The following is a 12,503-nucleotide window of genomic DNA, read 5'->3' as shown; positions in this document are numbered from 1 at the left end:
TGTAAGTGAACTTAATAGCAGGTAATGGACTTCTCCTCCAAGAACTTATCCAATCCTTTTTTAAACACAGCTATACTAACCGCACTAACCACATCCTCTGGCAACAAATTCCAGAGTTTGATTGTGCGTTGAGTAAAAAAGAACTTTCTCCGATTAGTTTTAAATGTGCCCCATGCTAACTTCATGGAGTGCCCCCTAGTCTTTCTACTATCCGAAAGAGTAAATAACCGATTCACATCTACCCGTTCTAGACTTCTCATGATTTTAAACACTCTATCATATCCCCCTCAGCCGTCTCTTCTCCAAGCTGAAAAGTCCTAACCTCTTTAGTCTTTCCTCATAGGGGAGCTGTTCCATTCCCCTTATCATTTTGGTAGCCCTTCTCTGTACCTTCTCCATCGCAATTATATCTTTTTTGAGATGCGGCGACCAGAATTGTACACAGTATTCAAGGTGCGGTCTCACCATGGAGCGATACAGAGGCATTATGACATTTTCCGTTTTATTCAACATTCCCTTTCTAATAATTCCCAACACTGGGGTAGATCTTAAAAAAATACGCGATCGCTTACTTTTGTTCGCGCACCAGGCGCGAACAAAAGTACGCTGGATTTTATAAGATACGCACGTAGCCGCGCGTATCTTATAAAATCCGGGGTCGGCGCGCGCTGCCTGTTCCCTCCGAGGCCACTTCGATTTTGGAGCGGCCTCGGAGGGAACTTTCCTTCGCCCTCCCCCCACCTTCCCCTCCCTTCCCCTACCTAACCCACCCCCCCCAGCCCTATCTAAACCCCCCCCTAACTTTGCACGCGCCGGCCGGCAGCCCCGCTCCGTGTTCCGGTCCCGGGGGCTGGTCCGGAGGCCTCGACCATGCCCCCGGGCCGGCGCCACGCCCACGGGCCTGCCCCCGAAACGCTGCGGCACGCCCCCGAAACGCCCCTGACGCGCCCCCTCCCCACCCCTTTTCCAAAGCCCCGGGACTTACGCGCATCCCGGGGCTTTACGCGCGCCAGTGGCCTATGCAAAATAGGTGCGCCGGTGCGCGAGGGCCCTGCGTGCGTAAATCCGGAAGGCCTTTTAAAATCTGCCCCATTCTGTTTGCTTTTTTGACTGCCGCAGCACACTGAACCGACGATTTCAACGTATTATCCACTATGACGCCTAGATCTATTTCTTGGGTTGTAGCACCTAATATGGAACCCAACATTGTGTAATTATAGGATGGGTTATTTTTCCCTATATGCATCACCTTGCACTTATCCACATTAAATTTCATCTGCCATTTGGATGCCCAATTTTCCAGTCTCACAAGGTCTTCCTGCAATTTATCACAATCTGCTTGTGATTTAACTACTCTGAACAATTTTGTGTCATCTGCAAATTTGATTATCTCACTCGTCGTATTTCTTTCCAGATCATTTATAAATATATTGAAAAGTAAGGGTCCCAATACAGATCCCTGAGGCACTCCACTGTCCACACCCTTCCACTGAGAAAATTGTCCATTTAATCCTACTCTCTGTTCCTGTCTTTTAGCCAGTTTGCAATCCACGAAAGGACATCGCCACCTATCCCATGACTTTTTACTTTTCCTGGAAGCCTCTCATGAGGAACTTTGTCAAACGCCTTCTGAAAATCCAAGTATCCCTTCTTTCTTAGTCTCTGCCGTTCAAAAGCCAGGCCGCTAGACAGAAGTGATCCGCCTAGTCGAAAAATACGGGACCCTGCCGTAGCAGGCGTGGAAGATGGTAGAGACGAAGAGGGCCATCCGTTGTCAGGTTTACCAGATCCACGAACCACGGTGTGGGGCCACTCGGGTGCTATGAGAATGACTGGACCCCTGTGAAGCTCTATTTTTCTGAGAACTTTTCCCACTAGGGGTCAAGGAGGAAACACGTACAGGACGTCGCGGGGCCAGGGAAGGACTAGTGTATCCACTCCTTCCCAGCAGTGCTCCCTCCAGCGGCTGAAGAACCTGGGAGTTTTGGCATTGCTCAAGGTTGCCATCAGGTCCAGGTGAGGAAGGCCCCACCTGCTCATCCATCGCTCCGTCGGATAGCTCCCACTCGGGATTGAGACGCTGGCGACTCACGAAATCGGTTTGCACATTCTCCTTGCTGCTATATGGGACGCTGCTAAGTGCTCCAGGAGGCGCTCCGCCCAGGCAAAGAGCTTGCTGGCTTCTAGGGCCACCAGGCGACTCCTGGTGCCACCCTGTCGACTGATGTAAGCCACCATGGTGGAATTGTCCGAGAGCATGCGTACCACCTTGCAGCGAATCAGCGGAAGAAAAACTTTGAGAGCCAGATGGACCACCCTGGCCTCCAGGCGATTGATGTGCCAGCAGGATTGGACTGGGGACCAGTATCCCTGCGTAGTTTGGGACTGGCAGACTGCTCCCCACCCAGAGAGGCTGGCATCTGTCGTGACTACAATCCACTGCGGAGTCGGTAGGGAGATTCCCTTCAGGAGATGCTTTAGCGATAGCCACCATTGTATGTCGACAATGGTAGAGTCGGAGATTGGGAGAGCCGTCCGAAACTGCTCCGACACCAGCTTCCAGAGGGGATAGCAAAGCTTTCTGTAATGGTCACATATGCGCAAAAGCCCAGGGGACCAGGTCGATAGTGGAAGCCATGGTCCCCAGAACTTGGAGGTAGTCCCACGCCATAGGAAGCAGAAGCGAGAGGAGATTTCGTACTTGATCCATCAGCTTGAACGCCCGAGCGTGCCCCCAGAAATTCCAGGACCTAGGAGGGCTGCAGATTGCTTTTGGGAAAATTGACTATCCACCCGAGAGAGGTGAGGAGAGCAAGGACGCGGTCAACTGCCAGCCTGCAGAGAGTCTCCTACTTGGCCCGCACGAACCAATTGTCCAGGTAAGGATGGACAAGGACCCCTTCTTGCCGGAGAGCGGCCGCCACTACCACCATGACCTTGGTAAATGTGCACGGCGCTATGGCTAGACCAAAGGGCAGAGTCCTGAACTGAAAATGCTGGCCCAAGATGTTGAATCAGAGATACTTCTAATGCTCGCATCGGATCGGTATGTGTAAGTAAGCCTCCGTCAAATCGAGAGAGGCCAGATATTCTCCGGAGCGTACAGCCACTATTACCGCCCTCAGGGTTTCCATCCGAAAATGTGGTACCTTGAGGGCTCGGTTGACTCTCTTGAGGTCCAAGATTGGGCGGAAGGAACTGTCCTTTTTCGGCACAACGAAATAGATGGAATACTGGCCAGCACCTTGTTCCTCCACCGGGACTGGGACTATGGCCCCCAGCCCCTGGAAAGAGTCTGGCATACGGCAGCCCGCTTTCGGTGTCCGCAAACAGAGCCTAAGTACAGATCCGGCAGGTTTCGAGCAAACTCTAAAGCGTAACCTTTCTCTATTATCTCGAGGACCCACTGGTCTGACGTGATTTTGGCCCATTCCTCTAAGAACAGGGAGAGACGACCAACTAAGTTTGGAACGAAGGAATGGGCCGGCCGGATCTCATTGGGAGGCAGTCTTTGTGGTGGAATGTTGTGGGTTACCATCTCGGAAGGTACGACGACACCAAAAGGAATGAGACCAGGACTGAGATCTGGAGGAATTTCCTCTAGAGAAAGCACCTCGCGCCCGATTATTATACCTTCGCTGGCCCCTAAAGCTGGAATGTGAAGGGAAAAAAGCCCTAAACGGTTTCGGGCGGTCCTCAGGCAGCTTATGAACCTTGTTTTCACCCAAGGATTTAATAAGCTGTTCCAGGTCCTCGCCAAAAAGCAACTTACCCTTAAAAGGAAGTGTGCCCAACTGCGACTTAGAAGAAGAGTCCGCCAACCAATTGCGCAGCCAGAGGAGTTGTCTGGCCGACACCGCTGAAACCATCGCTTTTGCCTGGATGCGGAGTAAGTCGTAAAGAGCATCCACCCTATACTCGACTTATTGCTCACTAATGCAGATAATGTCTCAGATGTCCAGGTGGGCGCCCACCTCAGCAGCAGTGATCATCAAACGGTATGGTTTAATATCACTAATAGAATAGGGAAAAGAACCACAAAGACCCGAGTTTTACAGTTCAAAAACACAGACTTTGAGGAAATGGGAAAGTACCTGGAGGAAGAACTTAAAGGATGGGAGAACGAGAGAGATGTGGATCAGCAGTGGACCAATCTAAAAGGAGCAATCACCAAGGCAACTGCTCTATATGTTAGAAACATAAAGAAAAGCAAAAGAAAATTGAAACCTATCTGGTTCTCAAAGGAGGTGGCTGACAAAATTAAAGCTAAAAGAACAGCTTTCAAGAAATATAAAGGATCCCAAAGGGAGGAGCACAAAGAAGAATATTTGTATCAACTGAGGGAGACGAAGAAAACAATCAAGTTGGCAAAAAATCAAGCGGAAGAGAGGATTGCCAAGGAGATAAAAAATGGTGACAAAACATTTTTCAGATACATCAGCGAAAAGAGAAAGGTCCAAAGTGGTATAGTGAAATTGAAAGGTGGTAATGATCAATGTGTGGAGACAGACGAAGAAATGGCAGAAATATTAAACGAATACTTCAGCTCTGTGTTCACTAAAGAAGACCCTGGAGAAGGACCATCTCTACACAACAAAAAACTGGAGGGAAGTGGAATAGATGAAAATCCTTTTACAGTAGAAAATGTGTGGGAAGAGCTAAAGAACCTGAAAGTGGACAAAGCCATGGGGTTCATCCAAGGATATTGAGGGAGCTCAGAGATGTTCTGGCGGGTCCGCTGTGTGACCTGTTCAATAGATCCCTAGAAACGGGAGTGGTGCCGAGAGATTGGAGAAGAGCGGTGGTGGTCCCGCTTCACAAGAGTGGGAACAGGGAGGAGGCTGGCAACTACAGACCGGTTAGCCTCACTTCGGTGGTGGGAAAAGTAATGGAGTCTCTGCTGAAAGAGAGAATAGTGAACTATCTACAGTCCGGAGAATTGATGGACCAGAGGCAACATGGATTCACCAGGGGAAGATCCTGTCAGACAAATCTGATCGACTTTTTTGACTGGGTAACCAAGGAATTGGATCAAGGAAGAGCGCTCGATGTCATATACTTGGATTTCAGCAAAGCTTTTGATACGGTTCCGCACAGGAGACTGGTGAATAAAACGAGAAGCTTAGGAGTGAGTGCCGAGGTGGTGACCTGGATTGCAAATTGGTTGACGGACAGAAGACAATGTGTGATGGTAAATGGAACCTTCTCTGAAGAGAGAGTGGTTTTAAGTGGTGTACCGCAAGGATCGGTGTTGGGACCGGTCCTGTTCAATATCTTTGTGAGTGACATTGCGGACGGGATAGAAGGTAAGGTTTGTCTTTTTGCGGATGACACTAAGATCTGCAACAGAGTGGACACGCCGGAAGGAGTGGAGAGAATGAGACGGGATCTAAGGAAACTGGAAGAGTGGTCGAAGATACGGCAGCTGAGATTCAATGCCAAGAAGTGCAAAGTCATGCATATGGGGAGTGGAAATCCGAATGAACTGTATTCGATGGGGGGGGGGGGGGGGGAAAGGCTGATGTGCACGGAGCAGGAGAGGGACCTTGGGGTGATAGTGTCAAATGATATGAAGTCTGCGAAACAATGCGACAAGGCGATAGCAAAAGCCAGAAGAATGCTGGGCTGCATAGAGAGAGGAATATTGAGTAAGAAAAGGGAAGTGATTATTCCCTTGTACAGGTCCTTGGTGAGGCCTCACCTGGAGTACTGTGTTCAGTTCTGGAGACCGTATCTACAAAAAGACAAAGACAAGATGGAAGCGGTACAGAGAAGGGCGACCAGGAAGGTGGAGGATCTTCATCGGATGACGTACGAGGAGAGATTGAAGAATCTAAATATGTACACCCTGGAGGAAAGGAGGAGCAGAGGTGATATGATACAGACTTTCAGATACTTGAAAGGTTTTAATGATCCAAAGGCAACGACAAACCTTTACCATAAGAAAAAAATCAGCAGAACCAGGGGTCACGATTTGAAGCTCCAGGGAGGAAGATTCAGAACCAATGTCAGGAAGTATTTCTTCACGGAGAGGGTGGTGGATGCCTGGAATGCCCTTCCGGAGGAAGTGGTGAAGACCAGAACTGTGAAGGACTTCAAAGGGGCGTGGGATTAACACTGTGGATCCATAAAGTCAAGAGGCCGCCAATGAAGAGTAGGTGACTCGCCAGAATGATGGCTACTGCCTGGAGACAATACCCTTATTCAATAAACATACACATGGTTACTGTGACTCCAACATCACTCTAAGCTTCAACAGCAAGAGGAAATGTGGAAAAAAGGATTTGCACTCACAAAGAGGGGAGTAGCTGGCTTGTTACGGCGGTTACTACCCCAAACCAAATAACCAAATTACTACCTCCACCTTCCTCTATTCCTGATGCATTTCAACTAGCTTGACCACTCCATTCTTATACTTCACTTTCAATGCATATCCAGCATAGTTCTCTGCTTCAACGGCAGGGGAGAAGAAAAACTGTTACTTCACACATCCAGCAGAGCTCTCTGCTTCAATGGCAGGGGAGAAGAAAAAAGGGTTCGCACTCACAAAGCGGGGAGTAGCTGGCTTGTTACGGCGGTTACTACCCCAAACCAAATGTACCTGATACTTCACTCTCGACGCATATCCAGCATGGCTCTCTGCTTCAACGGCATGGGAGAAAGACTGATACATCACGAATTTCCAGCATAGCTCTCTGCTTCAACGGCAGGGGAAAAGAAAAACTGATACTTCACGCATATCCAGCATAACTTCAACGGCAGGGGAGAAGGAAAAAGGATTCACACTCACAAAGCGGGGAGTAGCTGGCTTGTTACGGCGGTTACTACCCCAAACCAAATGTGCCTGATACTTCACTTTCGATGCATATCCAGCATAGCTCCCTGCTTCAACGGCAGGGGAGAAGATAAACAACCAATAAGGGCTGTATAACATAATCTGGGTAAAAACAAATGGGCATGGGTGTAGCTTGCTTATTGAGGCGGTTACTGCCCCTACTACCTCTAACTAATCAAGCTAGATATTTCACTTGGATACAGCTCCATCACCACTCTCTGCATTAATGGTGGGGGTGCAAGGGAAATAGAACCAAGAGCTAAGAGAAACAGATAAGTATGAGAGAAAAAAATGTGTGAAGCTTGCTGGGCAGACTGGATGGGCCATTTGGTCTTCTTCTGCCGTCATTTCTATGTTTCTATGTTTCTATATACGCTATAGCGCCTTCCAACCTTTCAGCCTGCTCCACCTCTGCAGACGGGAGGTCCTGGGTGCTGAGCAATTGTTGAACCCACCTAAGGCTTGCCTGCTGCATGAGACTGCTGCAGATCGTCGCCCGAACTCCTAAGGCCAAGACCTCGAAGATACACTTGAGATAGAATTCGAGCTTGCGGTCCTGAATATCTTTAAGAGCCGTGGCCCCCACCACCGGAATAGTGGTGTGCTTAGTGACCGCAGATACAGAAGAATCCACCTTGGGAATCATAAGCATTTCCAGGCAATCCTCGGAGAGAGGATAGAGCTTGTCCATAGCTCTCCCCACTCGGAGCCCCGACTCAGGAGCTTCCCATTCCCGGAGAAGTAGCAGCTTGTGCATGGGATGGAACAGGAAGGTGCGTGGAGGAGCCCTAAGTCCCACCAGGACTGGGTCCACATGAGCCAGCATCGTGGCCGTGAGCGTATCCACTGAAGGACTCTCAATCCCCAGCTCCTGAAGGATAAAAGGAATGAGCGGCTCCAGCTCTTCCCTCTGAAATAAGCAGAGAACTCAGGGGTCATCCCCTTTAAAAGGGGGGTTGTCCCTGACAAATTCACATCCGGAACCTGGTCCGGAGCCGCAGGTGGATCCGGAGGGGGGGGAGAAGCCCCAGGGACCACCCGCACCCTAACGGACCCCTGCGCATCCGGCGCCGCGGGAGCGAGTGGTGAGGGCATCCATGGGATTTTAGCGGGAGGAGGACTGGGGGGGGTTCCTCCTCCTCTTGTAAACTAGCCAGATAAGATTTTTGCATTAACAGCACAAATTCCGAAGAAAAACGTGGCCTGGATTTTCCGGGGGGAAGGGTGGGGGGGGGAAGAGTCAGGACCCGCATCCTGAGTCCGCACGGGGCTTAAATTGGGAGAAATATTAAAATCAGGCCCCTCTCCCAAGATGACCGCCGTTCCCGCAGTTTGTCGACTCGGGAACGGCCTGGCCATGTGGTGGGAGAATCGACCCCGGGTCTCTGGCTTGATCGCTGCCGGGGAGGGGCCTTCCCCACCCAATAGGCACCCCAAACAGAGCCCTTCGCGGGAGAGCAGCGATGCAGGCTCCCCACAGGCAAGGCAGAGGTTTGAACGTGGCATGAGGAGGTAAGAAGAGCCGTGAGGCAGAGAAAAAAAACAGCTGAGCTGTGCTGCCTTGAGGAGCGGGTGCAGGAGAATGAACCCTGCTCGCTCCTTTTCTGTCAGAAATAAGCTGCCGAGTAATAAAAACACCCTTAAAAGATGTAGTGCCTCAATTTTTATTTTTTTTTTACTTTGAAATGCAGGGGAATGAACTTCCCTGCTGGCATGGCCGGGGAATTAAGCGTCCCGGGAAAGAGGCAGCTATATAAGGGACTACCAGTATCGCCCCAACACAAGGTTCACCGGGAAGAGAGCCTAGGCTGCATAACACAAGGGGCAAGCTCCCCAAGAGCGAGGAGCCAGCGCTGTCTCCTGAAGAAACAGAGCCTTTTCAAACTTTGACAAAAACTTTTTTTTTTTTTAAATTTAGAAGGAACAAACATACTTGCTTGATCTTGAAAGAAATAGAGGAAAAAGAACCCACATGGCAAAGGCTAAGTAATAAAGCCAGGGAACCGCAGGGTGAGCTGCCGGCATCTGCTGGAGACAGACAAATACTGAAGGGCTGCAGGGTAGGCTCTGTCCTGATATAGGATACCCTTTCAGTTTTAGTCTGTCTCCATCTGCTGGACAGGAGGCTCAACCCATGGTCTGGGCTGATCCGGGTACGTACAGGGAAATAAATATTTCTGTGTGGCAAAATCCTATTTCTGCTCAGCAAAGTCAGTTGTCTATTCATATTTGATTCCTTGGTCTCTTCTATTTTTCAGTCTATCCTGAGGTTGATAATGAGAGTGGAGAAAGTGTGTTCCAGAAAGGCTCAATCCTTCCTGCACCTCTTCCAGGTAATGCTTCCTACTACGTAGTGCAGGAGATAAGAGAAATTCTGTATAGATCAAAGGAAAGGTCTTGCAACCTCCAAAACACAAAATCCCCCAACCAATCTCACCTTCTGTTTTAGGCCTTTCAGGTATTCTGATACTTTATTCGAGGGTGAAAAAATGTTTAAAGTAGGGTTGTTCAGCTTTAGCCCTGAAGTGCCATAAGCCAGTCAGGTTTTTAGGATGTTTCTAATGAATCTGCCTGAGAAAGATTTGCATGCACATTGTGCCCTTGAAGACAGAAGTTGTACATTCTAAAAAAGAATAATGACATGGGGACCAGGCAGCCATCTTATAGCTGGATTTATCAATTGCTGTAAATATCACATGCGGTAGAAAAAGGGGCGTGTTTTATGTTAATTCCTAATTATCGCAATGTGCGCTACATTAGCACTTCGCATAAGTATCACCGCGGTGATACTTATGCGAAGTATATAATTATAATTGCATTTTCCTAGCTGCAAAGTACTAATTTCTCCACTGGGAGGGGGGGGGGGGGGGGGGAGGAAGGAGAGAGAGAGAGAGAGCATGCTCTATAGGAAGCCCTTCTAGTAAGTCGAGGTGAGGTTTAGGTAGTTGTGTAGGGGTGAGGGGCCACTTTTACATGCAGAGTGAGACGTACGAACAGAATACTGAAGTTCCCTGTACGTACCTGGATCAGTCCAGACAGTGGGTTATATCCCCCGACCAGCAGATGGAGTCAGAACAGAGCTTGAGAGCGTCAGCATATAGAGTAGTGCACCCTCTGCTGGAGCTCAGTATTCTTCTGACTCCAGCAGATGTGAGCAGGGGGATCCACTAGCTCCCCCAGATTGACAGGGTTTCTTCATTTTTGGTTATTTCTTTCTTTTTCTCCACAGTATTTCCCTGTCTTATGTTTCTCTTCATTTTGGATCCTTAAAATTTAAAAAAAAAAAAAAAAAAAAAGACTTCAATTTTTGAGGAGGCGTGTGTCTGTGGCTCTGCCTTCTCTATTCTGTACTCCTTTCCTCTTCCGTTGGGGTAAGTGGAAGTTTTTTGAGTTTCTTTCTCCACAGGTTTGCTTTTTGGTGGTGCCCCGTGGATGCCGGTGGTTCCGGCCGCTCCACGTGTCGTTTGTGGGTCCCGCGGTTCGCAAGCTCCGCCCGCGGGTGTGTGCTCAACTGAAACGGGGGTTTTCCCTCGCAGTTCCTGGACCCCTTCGGCGGGTTGTTAGGGCCATTCCAGGCCCCCCCACGGCACTAGCTCGTTTTTGGCCCCCCCCCCGAGGCTTTTTTCCCGGTACTGACATGCCGCGGTCCTCGAGGTGTGAGGCCTGCGGCGAACCGGGGAATCAATTTCTGAGGGAGGGGCTTTGTGAGCGGTGCTTCCCCGACGGGGAAGGCACCCTGCAGTCCTCCGCTGCGATTTCGGACCTGCCTCCTCCTCAGCCCGGGCGGTGCGGGCCGGCCACGACGCCGCCTTTGGCGGGAACGGCGGCCATTTTAGGGGGACAGCGTGAGACGGACTTGCTCCCAGATGCAGACAGGATTGGTTGCACTGGCTTTCAACAGGCTCTGCCCCCAGCGGGGGGTTTGCCCGACCGGGGCTCCCAGGACGGTCCCCCCCCAGGGATTCCAATCAGCTCCCCGTTTTTCTCACCTGATTTTATTCTGGCAATGCACATGGCTTATTTGCAGGGTATGGGAGCGCAGGCGCCGAATCCCCTGGGGGCCCCTCCCCCCAAGGTTCCTAAACTTGCTGTTGGTCTCACCGCCTCGCCCGTTATGCCTGGATCCCTGCCGGGTCCCTCTCCCGTGCCACCCCGGCGTACCACGGGGGCGGCTTCGCCGGTGAGAGACGACTCCCCGGAACCCCCGGAGGCGCATCCGGATGGACATACGGAGGGGGACGACCCTCGAGCCCTAAGGATTTTTCAAAAAGAAGAGCTGGATGAACTCATCCACCATATTATTCAGGAGCTGGACCTCGACCCACCTCCAGATCCGCCGATCCCTGTGGCTCCTGCCGTCGCCACCTCTTCTCGCAAAGGGGATCCAGTACTTGCCGCCCTCCGTCCTAGGGCAAGGGTTTTCCCTATCCATGAGTCCTTCCTACAGCTTCTCACCAGGGAGTGGGACACTCCCGAGGCGTCCTTGAAGGTCACACGCGCCATGGAAAAGCTATACCCGCTCCCTGAGGATTTTTTGGATCTTATCAAGGTGCCCAAGGTGGATTCAGCGGTGTCGGCAGTGACCAAGAGGACGACCATCCCGGTCACGGGTGGAACGGCCCTGCGGGATACGCAAGACCGTAAACTAGAAACCTTCCTCAAGAGGGTCTTCGAAGTCTCCGCCCTAGGTATGCGGGCCGTGATGTGCAGTTCGCTCGAGCAAAGGGCCAGCTTACTCTGGGTACAGCAGCTTCTCACCTCTCAGGAGTTGCCCCGCGAAGAGGCCGCCCAGACGGACCGTCTGGAATCTGCCATAGCATACGGGGCGGACGCCTTGTATGATCTCTTTCGCGTAAAAGCGCGGTCCATGGTTTTGGTTGTAGCAGCCCGACGGCTCTTGTGGCTTCGCAACTGGGCGGCGGATACTTCCTCCAAGTTGAGCCTTGGCTCCCTCCCCTTTAGGGGGAAGTTTTTATTTGGAGAGGACCTGGATCAGATCATCAAGTCACTGGGGGAAAATTCGGTGCATCGGCTGCCGGAGGATAGACAGCGTTCCTTCAGGTCATTTTCTTCCGGTAGAACCAGGGCCAGGGCACAGCGACGTTATAGGTCTTACCGGCAGTCCGGTTCCCGGACACAGCCGACAAGATCCCAGCCTTGGTCTCGTTCCTTTCATGGGCGGAGACACGCGAGAGAGGGTCCAGGGCAGGGAAATCCGCCCACAAAGTCCTCCCAATGATGCCAAAGGAGCCCACTTCTCACCTCCCCGGATCGGAGGCTGCCTCATGGACTTCTACGAGGAGTGGGCAGTTATCTCCACGGACCAGTGGGTGCTGGACACCATAAGAGACGGTTACGCCTTGAAGTTTGTCCGCCCCCCGAGGGACCGGTTCATCTTCTCCCCCTGCGGTTCGGATCTCAAGAGGATAGCGGTTCAACAAACACTAGACCGACTGCAAGACATAGGGGCCATCGTTCCCGTCCCCTTCGACGAGGTGGGCTTGGGCCACTATTCCATTTACTTCATCGTTCCCAAAAAGGACGGTTCCTTTCGGCCCATCCTGGACTTGAAAGAGGTAAACAAGGCCTTCAGGGTCAGCCGGTTCCGCATGGAGACTCTTCGATCAGTGATTGCCGCAGTGCACAAGGGAGAATTCCTCGCTTCACT

At 51.0% G+C, this 12,503-nt stretch overlaps 1 protein-coding gene across 6 annotated transcripts in view; it reads left to right on the top strand.

Annotated features, from left to right (window-relative positions):
• Positions 1-12,503, top strand: part of STAP2 (signal transducing adaptor family member 2) — an 80,930-nt gene that overhangs the window by 60,069 nt on the left and 8,358 nt on the right. For all 6 annotated transcript variants that reach the window (XM_029614510.1, XM_029614511.1, XM_029614512.1 and 3 more), the window contains one exon: positions 9,094-9,168. In XM_029614510.1, the coding sequence (XP_029470370.1) occupies positions 9,094-9,168 (75 nt within the window). The remainder of the gene's footprint in view (positions 1-9,093; positions 9,169-12,503) is intronic.

Source organism: Rhinatrema bivittatum, chromosome 8 (genome assembly GCF_901001135.1).
Source record: "Rhinatrema bivittatum chromosome 8, aRhiBiv1.1, whole genome shotgun sequence".
Taxonomy (NCBI): domain Eukaryota; kingdom Metazoa; phylum Chordata; class Amphibia; order Gymnophiona; family Rhinatrematidae; genus Rhinatrema; species Rhinatrema bivittatum.
This window is presented reverse-complemented; position numbering and strand designations above follow the sequence as displayed.